We start from the raw sequence: 23,058 nt of genomic DNA on the forward strand, positions 1-23,058 counted from the left end.
ATACCTGGGAGGTCAGCTGATCCACCTGCCATGGGAGAGAAGCAAAGAGGAAGAGAAGCAAAGAGGAAGAGGAGGAAAGAGGGAGAGAGAATGGCCTTTAATGAGCATAGCAGTGACTAATAGGAGAAGGTGATGGGAGAAGGAATGGTTCTATGATTCTGATAGCAGAGAAAGGCTGCTGTGACATTGTCAACTGCATATAGCTTAGTGAAAACAAGCCCTTACAGTATCAATAATGGTGTTTAAATAATTCTGATCATTCTGAGTTACTTGTTACTTACATTTCCACAACACATGCCACTATAATACAGTTAAAGACTGAACACAAACAACAGTATGGTAACAAATGTAAAACACAGCTGATGGCAACAGCAAGGAGAGCCACTGCCACAGCATGCCAAAGAGATGTGGAGCTATGATGATGCAAATGACTTTTAGCAGAAACCAGCCACAACAACTCAGTTGACGTACAGTAAACCAGAGAGAAGCAGTATATGGGGGTGTCCTCGGATGGGGCCACAGTGTCTCCTGACCCTCCTGTCTCAGCCTCCAGTATTTATGCTGCAGTAGTTTGTGTGTCGGGGGGCTAGGATCAGTTTGTTATATCTGGAGTACTTCTCCTGTCCTATTCGGTGTCCTGTGTGAATTTAAGTGTGCTCTCTCTAATTCTCTCTTTCTCTCTTTCTTTCTCTCTCTCAGAGGACCTGGACCTGAGCCCTAGGACCATGCCTCAGGACTACCTGACATGATGACTCCTTGCTGTCCCCAGTCCACCTGGCCGTGCTGCTGCTCCAGTTTCAAGTGTTCTGCCTTATTATTATTGGACCATGCTGGTCATTTATGAACATTTGAACATCTTGGCCATGTTCTGTTATAATCTCCACCCGGCACAGCCAGAAGAGGACTGGCCACCCCACATAGCCTGGTTCCTCTCTAGGTTTCTTCCTAGGTTTTGGCCTTTCTAGGGAGTTTTTCCTAGCCACCGTGCTTCTACACCTGCATTGCTTGCTGTTTGGGGTTTTAGGCTGGGTTTCTGTACAGCACACAGATATCAGCTGATGTACGAAGGGCTATATAAATCAATTTGATTTGATATCACAGCTGTTATGATAGCAGATGCAATTATAATGCAAAGACAGACCTCCATGGTCCAGATGATGATGCTCAGCAGAAATATCCTAATGTAATATCTAATTACATTTACTAGCTACAACATGGTGCGAGAGTACAATACAACCTCTCGCATGGACACTGCTTTTTTTGAAAGATATAAAATTATTAAGTGTTTAGGACAAGACCACTGTTAAAACCATTAATGTTCAATAAAATGTTCCATAAAAAAACCTAGAATACTAGTTGTACAAAACGCATTACAAATCACACAATACCCACAGCCCCCTCAGTTAATAAACAAATCACCATGGCGATGATTGACAAATCAGCCCTCACCCCCAAAAAATCATCAAAAATCACATCCAGCATATAAACTCAGCAAAAAAGTAACGTTCTCTCACTATCAACTGCGTTTATTTTCAGCAAGCTTACCATGTGTAAATATTTGTATAAACATAAGATTCAACAACAGACAAACTGAACAAGTTCCACAGACATGCGACTAACAGAAATGGATTAATGTGTCCCTGAACAAAGGGGAGGGGTCAAAAGTAACAGTCAGTATCTGGTGTGGCCACCAGCTGCATTAAGTACTGCAGTGCATCTCCTCCTCGTGGACTGCACCAGATTTGCAAGTTCTTGCTGTGAGATGTTACCCCACTCTTCCAAGGCACCTGCAAGTTACCGGACATTTCTGGGGTGAATGGCCCTAGCCCTCACCAACAAGTCCCAGACGTGCTCAATGGAATTGAGATCCGGGCTCTTTGCTGGCCATGGCAGAACACTCACCAAACGGGCAGTATGGCTGGTGGCATTGTCATGCTGGAGGGTCATGTCAGGATGAGCCTGCAGGAAGGGTACCACATGAGGGAGGATGCCTTACTTATAACGCACATCGTTGAGATGACAACAAGAATGACAACAAGCTCAGTCCGATGATGCTGTGACACACCACCCCAGACCATGACGGACCCTCCACCTCCAAATCGATCCCGCTCCAGAGTATAGGCCTCGGTGTAACGCTCATTCCTTCAACGATAAACGCGAATCCGACCATCACCCCTGGTGAGACAAAACCGCGACTCGTCAGTGAAGAGAACTTTGTGCAAGTCCTGTCTGGTCCAGCGACGGTGGGTTTGTGCCCATATGCAACGTTGTTTGCCAGTGATGTCTGGTGAGGACCTGCCTTACAACAGGCCTACAAGCACTCAGTCCAGCCTCTCTCAGCCTATTGCGGACAGTCTGAGCACTGATGGAGGGATTGTGCGTTCCTGGTGTAACTCGGCAGCTGTTGTTGTGCAGGTGTTGTTACACGTGGTCTGCCACTGCGAGGACGATCAGCTGTCCGTCCTGTCTCCCTGTAGCGCTGTCTTAGGCGTCTCATAGTACAGATATGGCAATTTATTGCCCTGGCCACATCCGCAATCCTCATTCCTCCTTGCAGAATGCCTAAGGCACATTCACGCAGATGAGCAGGGACCCTCGGCATCTTTCTTTTGGTGCTTTTCAGAGTCAGTAGAAATGCCTCTTTAGTGTCCTAAGTTTTCATAAATGTGACCTTCATTTCCTACCATCTGTAAGCTGTTAGTGTCTAAACGACCGTTCCACAGGTGCATGTTCATTAATTGTTTATTGTTAATTGAACAAGCATGGGAAACAGTGTTTAAACCCTTTACAATGAAGACCTGTGAAGTTATTTGGATTTTTACGAATTTTCTTTGAAAGACAGGGTCCTGAGAAAGGGAGGGTTATTTTTTGCTGAGTTTATGTCCATTATCCTTCAGTTCCAGTTTGACTAGTCTGGGATCATATTTGGGTAACCACAGGCAATTCTACCCCCCCCACTGTCCTGGCTGACACTGAGCCCTCATGTACAGAGCAACAACAGTCAATTTTTACAAGACGAGCATATACATTACTGCCTTTCCCATTGTGAGGGAACAAAAGGAGGGAGAAACTGCCTGTGGGGTCCAACGGTGCTCAATGCTGGGGCTATTGCGGAACTGAACTGTTACCTCTCTGCTTCTTTGCTCAGAGCCGGGCTGCTGCTTCTGGCTGTTCTTCAGCTGCTGCTCCAGATTCAAGATCTCCTGCTGGAAGACGTCCCTCTCGTGTTCGCGGTCAACAGCCTGCTCCTGGGGTTCAGAGATGAAGACAAAGCCTTTAAAGGAGAGTTGCTATGGGAAATACCCATTACATATCAAATTAAATTATATATACATTGAATCAGAAATACATGGATGATGAATAAATGGATCAAGTGTAGTGCTTTATGCACTGCCTAACCCCCAATAACCAAAGTGTACATTCATATAACATTCATGTAAATCTGTATTCTTTTAAACGATAGACTTCCTATGGTCCTCCCCCATCCACCCCATTCATCCATCTCTCCCATCTCTATCCATCCGTACAGCCATGCATCCATCCTCCCCATTCCCTCCCCTCTATCTCTTACATCCAGGAACCTCCGATTCTTCTCCAGTTGTTTCTCCAGAGCCTGGATCTGCTGCAGCAGGTCGCCGCTCTCAGTCTTGCGGGCATGCTCCAGCTCGATGACCCTGTTGATCTGCTCCTCCAGCTCAGCCTCCAGTGTTTTCACCTGGTGCAGAAGGTCCAGGCTCTCCTTCTCCGCCTGCCGCTGCACCTCTACCTTCTCAGCCATCAGCTTCTCCGTCTCCTCCAGGAGGTCTGGGGTGAAGGGAGGGAGGGACGGACGGAAGGCGTCACATAAGGTGGCTTTGGAGGGGAGGAGTCAATGATTTTGGACATACAGGTTTGATTCCAGCAATGAACAGGACAGGATGCTGACATGGAGTTGTTGTGGACTGTCAATAATCCGAAAATCAGTTACAGGCCTGTCAGCCTTACGATTCGTTTAAAATCTAAGTATATTTAGCTGTTTTTGTCTCAGAACTTCTAAACTTGTGTTTTACGCATTTTAACAGCATTACAGTATTGAGATGGCTGCTTTCAGCAAAATGTCACCAATACAGTCCTCCATTTCAGAATCATGTAGCTACTGTATATAACAGAATCTCACACCCAGTATCTTCCCAACATATCCCTTTAGTAACCCACTGCCATCATTTAACCAACATTGAACCAACCAACATTTCTTCCCCCAGAGAAGATCGAACCCCATTGTATTAGTACAACAGATAAAAAGGTAAGAGAGTGCAAACCACAGACCAACGACGTAGACAGTGCTGTGATGGTGCAATATCCATGCCCCATATGCATTTGCAGGCAAGGGGTGGGACAAATTCCTAATTGAGCAATCATCTTACTCCAAAGGTAGCAGATATTGTCACGATGTTAGCATGGACAATGTGAAGTAAGGTTAGGGTGAGCTAAACTCTTCTGAACATTTACATCAAGGGATTTTAATTTAGGAGCAAAGATGATTGCCAATAAGGAAATACTTATGCTTACAGTACCAATGTCTCAAAATATAGTTCATCCGATTCCTTCAATCGTGCTCAATCATAAATAAAATGAGAATGTTCACGCTGACCCATAAGACATTAACATGACAAACCATGATATAGAAAAGGGAATCAAAAGAAAAAGCGGAAGCAAGGGTTAGTGATTGAGTGAGTGAGCCCATAGCAAGCAAGCTCCAAGCTTTTTTTGTGAGTTGCTGATTTAAAAAAAATACAGTACCAGTCAAATGTTCGGACACACCTACTCGTTCAAGGGTTCTCTTTATTTTTGATATTTTCTACATTGTAGAATAATAGTGAAGACATCAACACTATGAAATAACACATATGGAATTGTTATGGGATTTTTATGAATAATGGCTAAATGATATATACATTTAACGTAGAAATATAACTAAAGACAATACTACCCTGTCACTGTATGAACGTATGAATCTTATTATAATCGTAACACTGAATATAATGTGTGTAGTTTTAGTCAAGAATTAGAACAAGGACTTTCTGTTCCTTGTTAGAAACTAATGGAGCTATCGTCAGACCGGCTGGAATACTGTGTTCCTTACAGGACATTCTGTCCCCACCCAGGGAGGGGAGAGACCTTGGGCTTGTAGTAGATTGTTTAACAGGTGGCAGACAATTTGTGAGTAGGAGAAGACTTGTGAACTACATTGCCCTTATATCTGAGAGGGACATTTATGACGAAATGTGAGGTATATAGACCAATGTACCGGAAATGATAGGGAGAACGTTCCTGTGAATAAACATTCAACTATTGTACTATTGTAGACTGGGCCTCTGTCTGTCTTCATTTATATCAGTATCCTACAAATCCTGATCAAGCAGACTGGGTAATGAACACGATAACTAAATTCTCCTGACAGGAATCGTGCCTTGTTAAAAGTTAATATGTGGAATTTCTTTCCTTAATGTGCTTGAGTCAATCAGTTGTGTTGTGACAAGGTAGGGAGGTATACAGAAGATAGCCCTATTTGGTAAAAGAACAAGTCCATATTATGGCAAGAACAGCTCAAATAAGCAATGAGAAATGACAGTACATCATTACTTTAAGACATGAAGGTCAGTCAATACGGAAAATGTCAATAACTTTGTGCAGTCGCAAGAAACATCAAGCACTATGATGAAACTGGCTCTCACGAGGACTGCAACAGGAAAGGAACACCCATAGTTACCGCTGCTGCAGAAGATAAGTTCATTAGAGTTACCAGCCTCAGAAATTTCAGCCCTAATAAATGCTTCACTGAGTTGAAATAACAGACATCTCAACATCAACTGTTCAGAGGAGACTTGTTGCAAAGAACCCACTACTAAAGGACACCAATAATAAGAAGAGACTTGCTTGGGCCAAGAAACACAAGCAATGGACATAAGACCGGTGGAAATCTGTTCTTTGGTCTGATGAGTCCAAATGTGAGATTTTTGGTTCCAACCGCAGTGTCTTTGTGAGACGCAGAGTAGGTGAACGGATGATCTCCACATGTGTGGTTCCCACTGTGAAGTATGGAGGTGGTGTGATGATGCTTTGCTGGTGACACTGTGATTTATTTAGAATTCAAAGCACACTTAACCAGCATGGCTACCACAGCATTCTGCAGCGATACGACATCCCATCTGGTTTGTGCTTAGTGGGACTATAATTTGTCTTTCAACAGGACAATCACCCAACACACCTTCAGGCTGTGTACGAGCTATTTGACCAAGAAGGAGAGTGATGGCATGCTGCATCAGAAGACCTGGCCTCCACAAATCACCCGACCTCAACCCAATTGAGATGGTTCGAGATGAGTCTGACCGCAGAGTGAAGAAAAAGCAGCCAACAAGGGCTCAGCATATGTGGGAACTCCAACACTGCTGGAAAAACATTCCTCATGAAGCTGGTTGAGAGAATGCCAAGAGTGTGCAAAGCTGTCATCAAAGCAAAGGGTGGCTATAAAATATATTTAGATTGGTTTAAAACTGTTTTAGTTACTACATGATTCCATATGTGGTATTGATTAGTGTTGATGTCTTCACTATTATCCTACAATGTAGAAAATATTATAAATAAATAAAAACACTTGAATGAGTAGGTGTGTCCAAACTTTTGACTGGTACTGTATGTATTTGTGAAGTGCCACTCGACTAGAGACAAAAAAGTAACAGACTGGCCATGCTCTGATGTGGGACACACCTGCTTCAGGTGCTGCATCAACTGCAGCTTCAACTAGGCCTATAGGAAGAATAAGAAAGCACAGTATTTCAACATGCACTTGTTTTGTCATAAAAAAGGAGGAAGACTGGAGGAGAAAGGATGTGAGAGGTGAAAGCGAGAGGTGAAAACGAGAGGGCGGGGCCTCCCTGCATGTGCTGTGGTGGTATTGGTTAAAGCTGTGTCGGCAGAGGATGGATGAGCCAATGCTGTAACGTGAGAGCCGGCGTGAGGTGTTCCTAAAATGGCCCCCTGTACATTGAATTCATGTGCTTGTCGAATACTTGCCATTTCATTATGGATTATTCCTTAACCTATGGAATACCTTGAAATAGTACATGATAGAGGTAATGAATCAGAAAACTATCTAAAAATGTTTTGCAGTGTGTGTCTTATTAGACAAGTCAAGGTAGTTCCTCCCTGTTTCAGTCGACTTAATTATATTTGTTGCCTAATGAACACGACGCAGGTGAGACTTTTCAGATGCAGTACTTGTGTTACACATGTTCCAGGATTCTGTTTTATCCCAGAGGATTTCCATCAAAAACAGTTATCAATTGTAAACTTCATTACAACATGAATTCATCATGGTCACCCTTTCTACAGGAATTTAGCAAAGTACAGTAATAACAAAGTACATTAATAAAAATGACAAGAATTTATAACACAGAATAAAAATTGTTACAACGTCATTGAGTGGTAACACAATAACAATGAGTGGCTCCTGCTAAGCTGACATACTGTGTGATGATGACAATGAGTCATACAAATAGTCAAATGTAGATCTAATCAAGGAAATAAACCAACCTTCTGTATGCAAAAGAACATGGGCCTGTTTTATCTTCGTCATAGGACCCACAGAAATAAAATGACTGTCAAATTGCGATGGTCTGAAGGGCTTTTCTCATAATACCAGTATTTCTATTTCAATGATACGACCCCCCCACTTCACCCTGCCCACTCTTTGGAGTAGTGATGTCATATAAGACGTAGTCACAGTTCTCTACTATCACCAACTGCTTGTTTTTGAGCATCTGTATTGGAATAGGCACTGTGCATATCCAATACACTTTACATGATATGAAAGTAACTTTTTCACGACTATTTCACTGTGTAGAATACTTGAATGTTTGTCAAAATGTATATTTGGTTCCATTCAGATCCACAAGGAGTAAGTGGTGGGGCACATACGTAACTCGCGGGGGCCGGCATGCTCCCTCATGGCGTCCTGTTGCCGTGACAGTATCTCACGCTCTTCCTGCATCTGCAGCCTCTCCTGCTCCAGTTCGTGTAGGCGGCTGCTCGTCACCTGCAGGAGCCAATGACAATCAGTTAGAGCACCTATGGGAAACAACTTGCAACATAATTGTCCGCCATTTTCTTTAAATCTGCATGGATAGTTTTGAGACAATATTAACCTAGTGGGCATTACTGCTTGAAATGACATAATTACATCAGAGCATGTCACCCTAAACGGTTATAAAACACAGTGATTATGGTGGTTGTAGACTGAAGAGTGGGTCTGTCTTACCTGCAGCTCCTGCTCCAGGCTTAGCTGTAGCTCCTCTTTCTGACGCACCTGCTCCTCCAGCGCAGCACGTTCACCTGTGTAGCCATCAATCAGACCTGGGGGGGGGGGGTGTTAATATATAGATTTAGAGATTGTTGAGTGAAACATTCACACAATCACACACATAGTATCAGTTCAAGCACACATTAAAGCGAAAATACAGACTCTCACAACCACAATCAAGGCGATAAACTCCAAAAACATAGTACCTTTGGAAAGCATTCAGACCCCTTGACTTTTTACATTTTGTTACGTTACAGCCTTATTCTAAAATGGATTAAATAAATAAAAATCCTCAGCAATGTACACACAATACACCATAATGACAAAAGAAAAACAGTCTAGAAATGTTTGCAAATTTATTGAAAAGAAAAAACGGAAATACCTTATTTACATAAGTATTCAGACCCTTTGCTATGAGACTCGAAATTAAGTTCAGGTGCATCCTCTTTCCATTGATCACCCTTGAGATGTTTCTACAACTTCATTGGAGTCCACCTGTGGTAAATGCAATTGATTGGACATGATTTGGAAATGCACACCTGTCTATATAAGGTACCACAGTTGACAGTGCATGTCAGAGCAAAAACTAAGCCATGAGGTCGAAGGAATTGTCCGTAGAGCTCTGAGACAGGCTCAGATCTAGGCAAGGGTACCAAAACATTTCTGCAGCATTGAAGGTCACCAAGAACACAGTGGCCTCCATTATTCTTAAATGGAAGAATTTTGGAACCACCAAGACTCTTCCTACAGCTGGCCGCCAGGCGAAACTGAGCAATTTTGGGGGAGAATGGCCTTTGTCAGGGAGGTGACCAAGAACCCCATAATCACTCTGAAAGAGCTCTAGAGTTCCTCTGTTGAGATGGGAGAACCTTCCAGAAGGACAACCATCTCTGCAGCACTCCACCAATCAGGCCTTTATGGTAAGAGTGGCCAGGCGGAAGCCACTCCTCAGTTAAAGGCACATGACAGCCTGCTTGGAGTTTGCCAAAAGGCACCCAAATACTCTCAGACCATGAGAAACAAGATTCTCTGGTCTGACGTAACCAAGATTGAACTCTTTGGCCTGAATACCAAGCGTCACGTCTGGAGGAAACCTGGCCCCATCCGTATGGTGAAGCATGGTGGTGGCAGAATCATGGTGTGGGGATGTTTTTTCAGCGGCAGGGACTGGTAGACTAGTCAAGATCAAGGGAAAGATTAATGGAGATCTTTGATGAAAACCTGCTCCAGAGCTTATAGGACCTCAGACTGGGGCGAAGGTTCACCTTCCAACAAGACAACGACCCTAAGTACACAGCCAAGACAACGCAGGAGTGGCTTCGGGACAAGTCTCTGAATGTCCTTGAGCGGCACAGCCGGAGCCCGGACTTAAACCTGATCGAACATCGCTGGAAACACCTAAAAATAGCTGTGCAGCAACACTCCCCATCCAACCTGACAGAGCAAATACAGGTGTGCCAAGCTTGTAGCGTCATACCCAAGAAGACTTGAGGCTGTAATCGCTGCCAAAGGTGCTTCAACAAAGTAATGAGTAAAGTTAATACATAAAAATAAAAATAAATGCTTTGTCATTAGGGGGTATTATGTGTAGATTGATGAGGTAAAAAATCTATTTAATCAAATTTAAAATAAGGCTGTAATGTAACAAAATGTGGAAAAAGTCAACGGGTCTGAATACTTTCCGAAGGCACTGTTTGTGCACAACACTATACAAACATGCTACATCTAAAAAGCACTCGCATGTAACACCCACCCACTCCTCCCCAAGGCGCACACGAACACAAAAATATTCAGACAAACAAACACAGGCAGAATGTCAGACCAATTTAGCTAGACAGAGTGTAGTCTAGAGGGCTAAGTTGCCAACAAATGCAATGAAATATTCTATTATTAAACATCTTGTTACCGGTCACTAGGCAAATGCACTACTGGCATGTAATTCAGCTGATGATAAATCTGTTTGGAAGAGTGCATACTAGCAATGTTCCCAAAGATCTGATAGAGATTCCTTACAAAATCATATTTAGTACTAGTATGTAGTAGCTATACTAAATAGGTGAGGCGAATATGTTTGTCAGATGTTCTTCCAAGAACATTGTTGTGTTGATGAGTTACATAAGGTTGCGGTGCTCCAACTGATCTCTTTGTTTACTGTAAACACAAATAATTTGAATGGGTGGCTCGACCCTTCTGTCTTCATTTATTCTGTTAGTATTACAAAAGTATACGAACCCACGTAGAAGTAACACATTTATCACAACTAAGGAATGCATCTTACTCACATTCCCAACATTTAATCATATTTACAGTGGATTAGGCCACTCAAGAAAGCCTTCTACATAAAAATGACAACTCATATATGGGCCAACCTTTAAGATTTCAATGCTGTCACTAACGAGGTTTCATCCAACCTTTTAAGTGAGTAAAGTACGTCAGTTAAAAAAAACATCACGACAGGCCTGATGGAAACAGCAAATTTGTCCGTAAACTTTCCAAATGTTCACAAAACAAAATACACAATATTTTTTTTTGATTTAACCTTTATTTATCCAGGCGAGTCAATTAAGAACAAATTCTTATTTACAATGACGTACTGGCCAATGTGGGATCTTTGTGTCTGTAAAATTAATTATGCAAGAAATGGCGGTGGAAACGATTTTATGTGCAAATGTTGATAAAATCACCATCATATCAAAGTAAACTTGGAGTCATGTAATCATAGGTTGTGTTGCCCTCCCACTTTGACTTGGGAAAGCATGCAGTTTATTAGGCTACAGGTGAAAAAAGTTACGATTAACTTCACAGGGCGGTAAAAGTGCACAGCGATTTACTTTGTAATTTTTGCAATTTTACCCTCTTTTCGACACAATTTCATGATATCCAATTACGATCTTGTCTCATCGCTGCAACTCCTCAATGGGTTCGGGCTCAGGAGAGGCAAAGGTCGAGCCATGCGCCCTCCAAAGCATGACCCTCCAAGCCACACTGCTTCTTAACACCGGCCCGCTTAACCCGGAAGCCAGCTGCACCAATGTGTCGGCGGAAACACCGTTCAACTGACGACCGAGGGTCAGCATGCAGGCGCCCGGCCCGCCACAAGGAGTCGCTAGAGCGATATGAGCCAAGTAAACCCCCCCCCCCCCGGCCAAAACCTCCCCTAACCGGGCCAATTGTGCGCCGCCCTATGGGACTCCCAGGCTGTAGTGACGCAACACTCCGATGCAGTGCCTTAGGCCACTGCGCCAATAGGGAGGCCTGCACGGTGATGAGTTTGATGCTCCTTTCTAAATCGAGGGTCTTATTCTGGTGACACGATGATAGATGCTTGGCTGCAGTTTGACAAGTAAAAATAATCTTGCTCTTCTGTCAATAATCTCATGTAGGCTATACCTGCACTGTATCTAAGACCTGTTGGCTAGAGCGTACATGCCAACACCAGAGTGAGCACATTCGCTATATAAACGCCATTTGTGTGACAAAACCATCAGTAGAGTTGAAAATGTGATGGAAACACATTTACCCTGCTTTTTTATTTGTATTTTTTATTGGTAAATGGTAATTTAACCGCAAAAGGTATTTTTATGCACACTACGTCATCACGCATAGGCTTTAATCCGTAACAAGTAAATTTGATGGAAACATCTCCGATGGGAAAACGCTAGAAAAAAAATGTATGCAAAAAAATCAAAAAATTAACATGAAAATCTGGTCACCAATTGGATGGAAATCTAGTGTCAATTGATACAAATGTTGTTTGTGTGTTGAATTAAAAGGTTAACGAGCACAGCAACACTATATTAATTGATTACTTGTAACTATGCACAACTACTTTAACTATGTAACTAACACAACTAAAATGACAGGGTAGTTTAAACAATAACTCATGTGTTAACTCATTACTCATATGTTGAAACTTGGAATGCTGCTCTCGTGGCAAGGGGCCATTTACCAGAAACTCAGCACTCTTGGATCTGCATTCCTCTGGTGATAAGAGGTTGATTGTCAGAATCAATCCACCAACCAACAATTCACGGTTTGTTAAGGAAGTTACGATTTATAATAAAGCTGATAAAAATAAAAGTTGATAATTGAGTACTGATGAGACGGCTCTGGTCTTACGTATCGTGTCATTTTATTAGGCCACAGTCATGAAGCCTATATGCATCTTGATAATATCAGATGTCTGATATAGCCTAACACTGGAAGCTTGTGATGGCCTCCTGGCTTCACCCTCCAGGTACTGCAACAGCCAAAACTGGTTGACATGATCTCATTAAAGACAGAAATGGCAGTTTTGCCCTCTGGGTAGTGATGGGAGGGGGGAATCAATACACTTACAGATAGCAATATTATTTTGGACAATATAAATTACTTTGACTCCAAGTATAATTTTTTGTTGTTGTTGCTTGGTAGTGTTAGACGGCGCTAGTCAGCTGTACCGGCGCCAAAGCTATATTTTTCATCTTATTGTTTGTTCTCCATCTTCTTTTTAAATAGTGAGCCAACATGTTTTCAGCACTTTTATTTCCATGACTGATCAAAACTAAATTTACTCATGCTCAGGAAGGAATCCCTTATGGCTGAAACACATAAGGCTCTTCTAGTCTTATGAGAGAATCTGTGTCATCTCTGTCTTATGGAAACAAATTGCGTATGATTAGGTGCAAATAGAGGACCATCGATCAGGGTGCAAATCAAACTAACCACTGTGCTGACACTGGCTGCCACACACGCATGCACACACTACAACTCACTTGCATTAAAGATACTTTAAACTTTTAGAATGGACAGCACTGTCTCACCAAATGTGTAATCTCTGCACACACTTGAGGCCCTTTGCTACAAAATGTCCACAATGGCATCCCGATGTCATTATATTTCCTTGAGCAATGCAGTTAAACCCCACAACAACTAGTCCCTGGGCACCGATGACATGGATGTCGATTAAGGCAGCCCCCCGCACCTCTGATTCAGAGGTTGGGTTAAATGTGTTGGACAAATTTCGGTTGAATGCATTCAGTTGTGCAACTGACTAGGTATCCCCTTTCCCCTTCTTAAAGATCTATGTCTCGCTCTAATGCTCTACTATAAAACCTATCCTCTGCGAAACATAATACAGAACTACATCATAACTCCCCCCAAGAGACTTGAGTGGACTCAGAGCCTGGCTAACATTTTCAGAATCAGGCGACCATGAGCCTGTTCCTCCGTTTTCATTGAAATCAGTTTTCCACACCAAAAGCTAAGTATTACATAGTGAATCAGACAGGACAAAAGCAGGAAATCATTACGGCTTGACATTAACCGTGTTTGAATATGTGGATGGGGGAGCAAACACAATGGAGGAAGACCGAGTCATTTTGGTTGGAGGCGTGCTCGAAAGCTTTTAAGCGCCTGAAATGCATGTTGAAATATGTAGGCTAATACAGCCAGTCAAATCACGTAATTGCAGGTAGTAGTGATTTATTAAACTTTAAATGTCTGGGTGATGTTTTCTTTTTAGTATACGAGTCTGTGAATAAGAATGTCCTTCTACCCTATGTGTGAGTCATGGAAAAAAAGCAAATGTAGAGGCAGAAACACTTAAAGTACTCTCCTTATCTTATTTGTCCAGCTACATTTGGCTGCGTGTATTTACTCTATTTAAAAAATAACTGCAAGTCGCATTTCAGAAACGTACGCAGATGAAGACATATCCCAAACTTCAACAATGCTGGTGAACATTTCAAAGGTTAGCATTATCACCAAACATCACGCAGCAGTTGGGAGATGACTTTATGAAAGCAAATATTTTTCATACTTCAGAATCCTATCACATTTGACATATACAGTGCCTTGCGAAAGTATTCGGCCCCCTTGAACTTTGCGACCTTTTGCCACATTTCAGGCTTCAAACATAAAGATATAAAACTGTATTTTTTGGTGAAGAATCAACAACAAGTGGGACACAATCATGAAGTGGAACGACATTTATTGGATATTTCAAACTTTTATTAACAAATCAAAAACTGAAAAATTGGGCGTGCAAAATTATTCAGCCCCTTTACTTTCAGTGCAGCAAACTCTCTCCAGAAGTTCAGTGAGGATCGCTGAATGATCCAATGTTGACCTAAATGACTAATGATGATAAATACAATCCACCTGTGTGTAATCAAGTCTCCGTATAAATGCACCTGCACTGTGATAGTCTCAGAGGTCCGTTAAAAGCGCAGAGAGCATCATGAAGAACAAGGAACACACCAGGCAGGTCCGAGATACTGTTGTGAAGAAGTTTAAAGCCTGATTTGGATACAAAAAGATTTCCCAAGCTTTAAACATCCCAAGGAGCACTGTGCAAGCGATAATATTGAAATGGAAGGAGTATCAGACCACTGCAAATCTACCAAGACCTGGCCGTCCCTCTACACTTTCAGCTCATACAAGGAGAAGACTGATCAGAGATGCAGCCAAGAGGCCCATGATCACTCTGGATGAACTGCAGAGATCTACAGCTGAGGTGGGAGACTCTGTCCATAGGACAACAATCAGTCGTATATTGCACAAATCTGGCCTTTATGGAAGAGTGGCAAGAAGAAAGCCATTTCTTAAAGATATCCATAAAAAGTGTCATTTAAAGTTTGCCACAAGCCACCTGGGAGACACACCAAACATGTGGAAGAAGGTGCTCTGGTCAGATGAAACCAAAATTGAACTTTTTGGCAACAATGCAAAACGTTATATTTGGCGTAAAAGCAACACAGCTCATCACCCTGAACACACCATCCCCACTGTCAAACATGGTGGTGGCAGCATCATGGTTTGGGCCTGCTTTTCTTCAGCAGGGACAGGGAAGATGGTTAAAATTGATGGGAAGATGGATGGAGCCAAATACTGGACCATTCTGGAAGAAAACCTGATGGAGTCTGCAAAAGACCTGAGACTGGGACGGAGATTTGTCTTCCAACAAGACAATGATCCAAAACATAAAGCAAAATCTACAATGGAATGGTTCAAAAATAAACATATCCAGGTGTTAGAATGGCCAAGTCAAAGTCCAGACCTGAATCCAATCGAGAATCTGTGGAAAGAACTGAAAACTGCTGTTCACAAATGCTCTCCATCCAACCTCACTGAGCTCGAGCTGTTTTGCAAGGAGGAATGGGAAAGAATTTCAGTCTCTCGATGTGCAAAACTGATAGAGACATACCCCAAGCGACTTACAGCTGTAATCGCAGCAAAAGGTGGCGCTACAAAGTATTAACTTAAGGGGGCTGAATAATTTTGCACGCCCAATTTTTCAGTTTTTGATTTGTTAAAAAAGTTTGAAATATCCAATAAATGTCGTTCCACTTCATGATTGTGTCCCACTTGTTGTTGATTCTTCACAAAAAAATACAGTTTTATATCTTTATGTTTGAAGCCTGAAATGTGGCAAAAGGTCGCAAAGTTCAAGGGGGCCGAATACTTCCGCAAGGCACTGTATACAGTTGATGTCGGAAGTTTACATACATCTTAGCCAAATACATTGAAACTCAGTTTCACAATTTCTGACATTTAATCCTAGTAAGAATTCCCGGTTTTAGGTCAGTTAGGATCACCACTTTATTTTAAGAATGTGAAATGTCAGAATAATAGTACAGAGAATGATTTATTTCAGCTTTTATTTTTCACATCACATTCCCAGTTGGTCAGAAGTTTACATACACTCAATTAGTATTTGGTAGCATTGCCTTTAAATTGTTTAACTTTGTTCAAACGTTTCGGGTAGCCTTCCACAAGCTTCCCACAATAAATTGGGTGAATTCTGGCCCATTCCACCAGACAGAGCTGGTGTAACTGAGTCAGGTTTCTAAGTTGGTGTAACTGAGTCAGGTTTCTAGGCCTCCTTGCTCGCACACGCATTTTCAGTTCTGTCCACAAATTTTCTATATGATTGAGGTCAGGGCTTTGTGATGGCCACTCCAATACCTGACTTTGTTGTCCTTAAGCCATTTTGCCACAACTTTGGAAGTATGCTTGGGGTCATTGTCCATTTGGAAGACCCCTTTGCGACCAAGCTTTAACTTCCTGACTGATGTCTTGAGATGTTGCTTCAATATATCCACATACTTTTCCTACCTCATGATGCCATCTATGGTGTTTAGTGTACCAGTCCCTCCTGCAGCAAAACACCCCCCACAACATGATGCTGCCACCCATGCTTCACGGTTGGGATGGTGTTTTTCGGCTCACACGCCTCCCCCTTTTCCTCCAAACATAACGATGGTCATTATGGCCAAACAGTTCCATTTTTGTTTTATCAGACCAGAGGACATATCTCCAAAAAGGACGAGCTTAGGACCCATGTGCAGTTGCAAACTGTAGTCTGGCATTTTTATGGCGGTTCTGGAGCAGTGGCTTCTTCCTTGTTGAGCGGCCTTTCATGTTATGTCGATATAAGTCATTGCTAAACATCCATTTTCAGGTCTAGCCATACATTTTAGAGTTGATTTAAATCAAAACTCACTCGCCCACTCAGGAACATTCAAAGTCTTCTTGGTAAGCAACTCCAGTGTAGAATTGGCCTTGTGTTCTAGGATATTGTCTTGGTGAAAGGTGAATTCATCTCCCAGTGTCCGTTGGAAAGCAGACTGATCCAGGTTTGCCTCTAGTATTTTGCCTGCTATTCGGTTTATTTTTTATCCTGAGAAGCTCCACAGTCCTCATGATGCAGCCACCACTATACTTGAAACTATGGAAAGTGGTACTCAGTAATGTGTTGTACTGGATTTGCCCCAAACATAACACTTTGTATTCAGGACAAAAAGTAAATTGCTTTGCCACTTCTTTTGCGGTATTACTTTAGTGCCTTGTTGCAAATAGGATGCATGTTTTGGCATATTTTATTCTGTACAGGCTTCCTTCTTTTCACTCTGTCAATTATGTTAGTATTGTAGAGCAACTACAACGTTGTTGATACATCCTCATTTTTCTCCCATCACAGCCATTACACTCTGTAACTGTTTTAAAGTCACCATTGGCCTCATGGTGAAATTCCTGAGGTTTCCCTCCTCTCTGGCAACTGAGCTGGGAAGGAAACCTGTATCTTTGTAGTGACTGGGTGTATTGATACACCATCCAAAGTGAAATGAATAACTTCACCATGCTCAAAGGGATATTCAATGTCTGCTTTTTTTTAAACCCATCAACCAATAGGTAACCTTCTTTGCGAGGCATTGGAAAACCTCCCCAGTCTTTGTGGTTGAATCTGTGTTTGAAATTCATTGCTGGACATAGGAACCTTACAGATAATTGTATGTGTGGGGTACAGAGATGAGGTAGTCATTCAGAAATCATGTTAACCTCTCTTGGGTAGGGGGCAGTATTTTGACGTTTCGGATGAAAAGCGTGCCCAAAGTAAACTGCCTGTTACTCAGGCCCAGAAGCTAGGATCTGCATGTAATTGGTAGATTTGAATAGAAAACACTCTAAAACTGTTAAAATTGTGTCCGAGTATAACAGAACTCATATGGCAGGCGAAACCCAGAGGACAAACCCCCCCCCCCCCCAAAAAAAATAATAATAATTCAGCCTACCACTATTTTCAATGGCTATCAATTCTATTATAAGGCCAAGTCCTCCCAGATTGACACCTAGGGCTTCCACTAGATGTCAACAGTCTTCAGAAAGAGTTTCAGGCTGGTTTTCAGAAAAAGTTTTTCTAGGTGGCTCCCATTTTGGCTGTAGTGTTTCCAAGCGTGCGGAAGAGATCATGTATTTACGTATTAGGGTACCTAAGGTTTGATTATAAACGTTGACTTGTTTGGAAACGTTTATTAGTAACGTTTGGGATTCATTTTGTATGCATTTTGATGGAGGGAAACTGGGTAGATTATTGACTGAAGCGCGCCAGCTAAACTGAGTTTAGGATATAAAGGACATTATCGAACAAAAGGACCGTTTGTGATGTAACTGGGACCTTTTGGAGAGCAAACAGAATAAGATCAAAGGTAAGGCATTTTTTATATCGCTATTCCTGACTTTCGTGTCACACCTGCCCGGTTGAAATGTGTTTTTCATGTGTTTGTATGCGGGGCGCTGTCCTCAGATAATCGCATGGTATGCTTTCGCCGTAAAGCTTTTTTGAAATCTGACACAGCGGATGGATTAAGCTTTATTTTTATGTATTACACTTGTGATTTTATGAAAGTTAAATAATACTGTAGTTTGAATTTCACGCTCTGCAATTTCACCGGTTGTTGGCCAGGTGGGACGCTACCATCCCACCTGCCCGTAAGAAGTTAAACACTATTATTGCACACAAAGTTGCACACAAAGTGAGTCCATGTAACTTATGTGACTTGATAAGCAAATTTCTACTTATTTAAGCTTGCCATAACAAAGGGGCTGAACATTTCAGCTTTTAATTTTTGTATTAATTACTACAAAATTCCCAAAAACATAATTCCACTTTGACATTGAATATTGTCTGTATGCCAGTGACAATTTAAAAAAAAATTAATTTAAAATTCAGGCTGTAACAACAAAATGTTGAAATAGTCAAGGGGTGTGAATACTTTCTGAAGGCACTGTACATGTTACTATTAACAAGCCAATGGATTAAAATATGTCTTCATTTGCTTAACAGTGTGTGGAACTGAGCGTTGTTAGTGAATCGGGTGGGCTGTGTCACATGTGTGAACCTGTCACGCCTCTCGTCGGTCAGCTGTTCCTGATAGGGATGTCACATCATAATCACTACCTCCGACAAGGATGTTTGGCATGGAGCATTGAATGTGCTGATGGCACAGAATGTGTCACTACACTATTAAAAACATGGTAAATTGGAGCATAAATCTCTTAATACTAGATTTCAAATGTGTATGGAAATGTAATTGTTCACAAACAATTGCTAAATCTTAATTACACACAGACACTTTCCTTTGCCATCTAAAGTACTCACACACCCTCTCTACAGTATATATTAATTTGTTTCACCCACAGATCCCCTAGCCATCTGACTCACCAAATCACACAACACACACCATCCCCCACAAACAACCCCAGACACACACTTCCACTCGTCATATGGCATTCTCACTGCCCTTCAAACACCCACACACCCACCCACATTTAAAAACAACCCCATCCACAAACATCCCCCCCGCCACTCACCCTCAGCCCTGTGGAGCTCCAGGGCCAGCTGCTCGCGGGCACGCCCCTCCTCCACCAGCCTCTCCTGCAGATCCTCCTGCCGCCGCAGCAGATCGCCCATCTCCTGGTTGTGGCGGAAGGACTCGCGCATCAGCTCCGTCTGGGTGACGCGTGCATGTTCCAGCTGATCAGGGTTGGTAAGATGGGTGGAGAGACAAAGATAATGACTTTAGTGAGCAAAGAACCTATAAGGAAATACTGGTTGAGGTGGTGAATAATTCTGAGTTAGAAGTTCCGATACACAAAGCCTTGAAACAAGTTGGTCCACACAGTGTGGCTGAGTTGGTAAAAAAGCATGGCACTAGCAACACCAGGGTTGTGGATTCGATTCCTACTGTGATCACATATACAAGAAATGTGCGCACTCAGTGCACTGAAAGTTGTTTTGGATTTTAAAAATCTGCTCAATGGAACATGTTATATTATTAAATATATCCCATGCCATGAATGAATGGGCATCTCTTCTGTCATTTAGGACATAACCTCTCATTATGGACAATATGCTGAGCCTTGTGACAGTCAGTATAATGTCATATTTATGATCACCAGTAATGGTTTCCAGTTAGTGTCCTAAGAGAAAGTAAAACAATTATGACCAATTAATCAAAGCTGTAGCCCACTTCAGGATAATGGATGATTTCACTTAGCACATAAGATACACAGAGTGAAACAGTGGGTTCACAACACACATGGCCTGTATTGTTATGCTTAAAGGAGTATCCCAATAACAACTACAGGGCAATGTACAGATGTGTGGAGATGGTTAGCTGTATACAGTTCAGCGGTAAGTCTTGAGTTGTACAGTGGCACATCATGACAGTGTAAATATTCTCACTCGCTTCAAGTACTAACATACTGAACCTGCATAGCTACAACTAGGCCTATTGCCTTATCATTGTGGGATAATTGTACACATGCAGTCATTTTCTCTAAAGTTATGTTGGTGAAAATGCATGCCATATAAGTATTCTTATTAAAATGAGTAAACCTATGCCCCAGTTTGACACTGATCAAGGAACCAACATAACATGTATGACATGCCATTTCAATCATAACCCTTTAACTTCGGACACAGATGAGGCACGTTTAGTAGACATTGCCCTGTGACGCATTCACAAAAGCCTTCTTTCCTGGCTGAATTATCATGGAATTGCTATGGTGCAATAAACCCCTGACTTATTAGCACCACAACTCACATGCAGTTGGTTTTACAGGGCGAGACTCCCACAACAGCAAAGGTCATACTGCAACATTATGACAACCAGGATGTAGTCACGCGACTGTGCCACGCTGAAATCTTGGAGTCATTTTTTGCTCACCTGCTCAGATGAAAGCAGAGTAGGGAGATCTAGGACTGTATACAATACTCTCACTGTGTTTTACACTGCACAAGTTGCTCAGTCAAAACTATTGCTGCCAATTAAGTTAGCATGATAATGTATACGTGTAGACTCCCGATATAGCAGGGGTATGTAAAGTCATGAACTGTATAAAATAATGGACAAAACTGTGGTTTAGAGCATCAAGTCAGCCAAATGAAAGACACTTTCTTTCAGATAAATAAGATAACTGTCCAGACGGAGTCAGATTTACTCACTAGTTATACAGTTCCATATAGGTTACATGGCAGGCCAGCAGCTGAATGGTAACTTACTGTATAGGGTGGTGTGGGGAGGGAGATCTTAGAGATCACCTTAAGGAGGTGACCATTGGTCCTGTGGTTGACGTGTGATATTTGAGTCTGTACCACCACCGCGTTTTTCTCATTGAGGACGCTCGAGAGGGGGAAAGGCCGGGGCAGGGGCACACGAGATTCCACCTCGTACACATCCTGATCTTCCCCTTCCACCCACATGGCCTGGTGGCTTGAATTCCAGTATGAGCGGTAGGAATCCATGGTGGTAGACAATTTAACTGCTTTCAATGACCTACTAGTTTATCCTTGTAGTGCTTTCCATCCTCTTCCCTCCAGTGTTCCTTTCAGCATCTACAATGCACCTGCTACCATGGATGGAGTCTTCAGCGGAGGCCCGAGAGGGAACAGCAGCGGTGAGCAGACAAGTCCCGATGACGTAGCCGGGTTCTAGGCAACAGTTTCTACGGAGCTGCCAAGCACAGAGCCTTGGGTAAACAAACGAGTCGCAATTCAGACTCAGATCCACGAGCATGGCGTACCACAGTGAAGAGACAAAAAAGGTCCCAGGTAAATACTGAGAACTAGGTAAACTCTTGAAACAACAAAACAAAGTTTTAAGTCAGAAAATAAGAGATACCGGTAGTGCTTCTCCTCGTGTAATCCTTCCTGGGGGAGAAAGTTTGAAGTCACATCTTGCACATGTGAATCCTGAGTGCAACTGGGAAGGGATAAAATAAAGAGAAACCTAGCTTTAAGATCCTGTGCATCTCTCTCAGTCAGACTTTTCTCTCTGTCTATTTTACTCACTCTTTCAGAGCACAGCGTGACCCTGCCCCTCAGCAGTACTCACTCCCACTCCCTCGCTCGCCCTCTCCCTCCCTATGGAAGCTCATTAACAATTCCATGCCGCCACAGCAACGCAGCACAGATCCGCAGGGAAGGGAAGCCTCCCGGTCCCCCCTTAACTGCTTTACACAATGGGCAGCCAACCAAGGGTGAACTCTGAAGCCGCCAGTGGGGCTCTCGCTGCACTTCTTTCTTTTCTGTCAAACTCTCTCTCCCTCTTTCATTCTCCCTCTCATTCTTGATCTATCCCTGTAGCCTGTAACTTCTTTGTTGTTTGTCACCAGTTTTCTAGCTCATTCTAGCTCCATGTTCCTCACTCTTGCCCACTCCCCGTCTCTACTAATATCCCAGCCTGACTTTCACTGTGTATCTCGGTCTCTCGAAACAGACACAAAAGAAGAGGTTGCGGTCTAAACTGTTCTCCCAGAGTGTTTTGCAGCAGGCAGGCAGGCAGTCTCTCTCCCTCTCTCACTTCCTGGATCCATAGCATCGGCAGGGTATTGTTCAGTGAAAAGGGGGAGGGAATAGTCAGCGTGGTTTCAACCCCCTGGGCTAGTTGGGCAGGTACAGCTTTGCAAATAGACATTTTCCCTCTCCCTCACACCCTCATACACACACAGCCTTTTTGCAGGAGCTTGTCAAACCAGATTTATATTCCACGTCATTGCAGATGAATTGACTTAGGCATTGTCTCCTTCGATCTTGTGAGCAAGTGAACTGTAAAACAGTAATGGACCTACACAATCAACACGTCGGCCCAATATGTCGCTCTCAATGATCTATAATAGGAGGATTAGTGAGCAACACCTACTCCAGCAAATTATTTCCAAAGCCAACCGACAGGACACTTAACATTCCAGAGAAACTCATTACATCAAGCCTTATTCACACAACCTGGCCCTCCAGACAGGAAACAACGATCCACAATCATTAATGATCATTCACTCACAAGGAACCAATGCAGATCTAATCAATTCATTCTGGAAGGAATAACTTTAAAGGGATAGTTAGGAACTGTCCCCACAGTCATATGAACACGTGGATACAATTTGTTATGCATCTGTGT

At 42.5% G+C, this 23,058-nt stretch overlaps 1 protein-coding gene across 8 annotated transcripts in view; it reads right to left on the minus strand.

The window, feature by feature from the left end:
* LOC110488241 (A-kinase anchor protein 9) overlaps positions 1-23,058 on the minus strand; it is a 123,554-nt gene that overhangs the window by 19,057 nt on the left and 81,439 nt on the right. For 7 of the 8 annotated variants that reach the window (XM_021560391.2, XM_021560393.2, XM_021560392.2 and 4 more), the window contains 6 exons: positions 19,472-19,634; positions 8,297-8,391; positions 7,957-8,074; positions 6,748-6,786; positions 3,572-3,804; positions 3,129-3,248 (listed from right to left, as the gene is read on the minus strand). In XM_021560391.2, the coding sequence (XP_021416066.2) occupies positions 3,129-3,248; positions 3,572-3,804; positions 6,748-6,786; positions 7,957-8,074; positions 8,297-8,391; positions 19,472-19,634 (768 nt within the window). The remainder of the gene's footprint in view (positions 1-3,128; positions 3,249-3,571; positions 3,805-6,747; positions 6,787-7,956; positions 8,075-8,296; positions 8,392-19,471; positions 19,635-23,058) is intronic. The other variant, XM_021560388.2, reaches the window with a different exon arrangement.

Source organism: Oncorhynchus mykiss, chromosome 32 (assembly GCF_013265735.2).
Source record: "Oncorhynchus mykiss isolate Arlee chromosome 32, USDA_OmykA_1.1, whole genome shotgun sequence".
Lineage (NCBI taxonomy): Eukaryota > Metazoa > Chordata > Actinopteri > Salmoniformes > Salmonidae > Oncorhynchus > Oncorhynchus mykiss.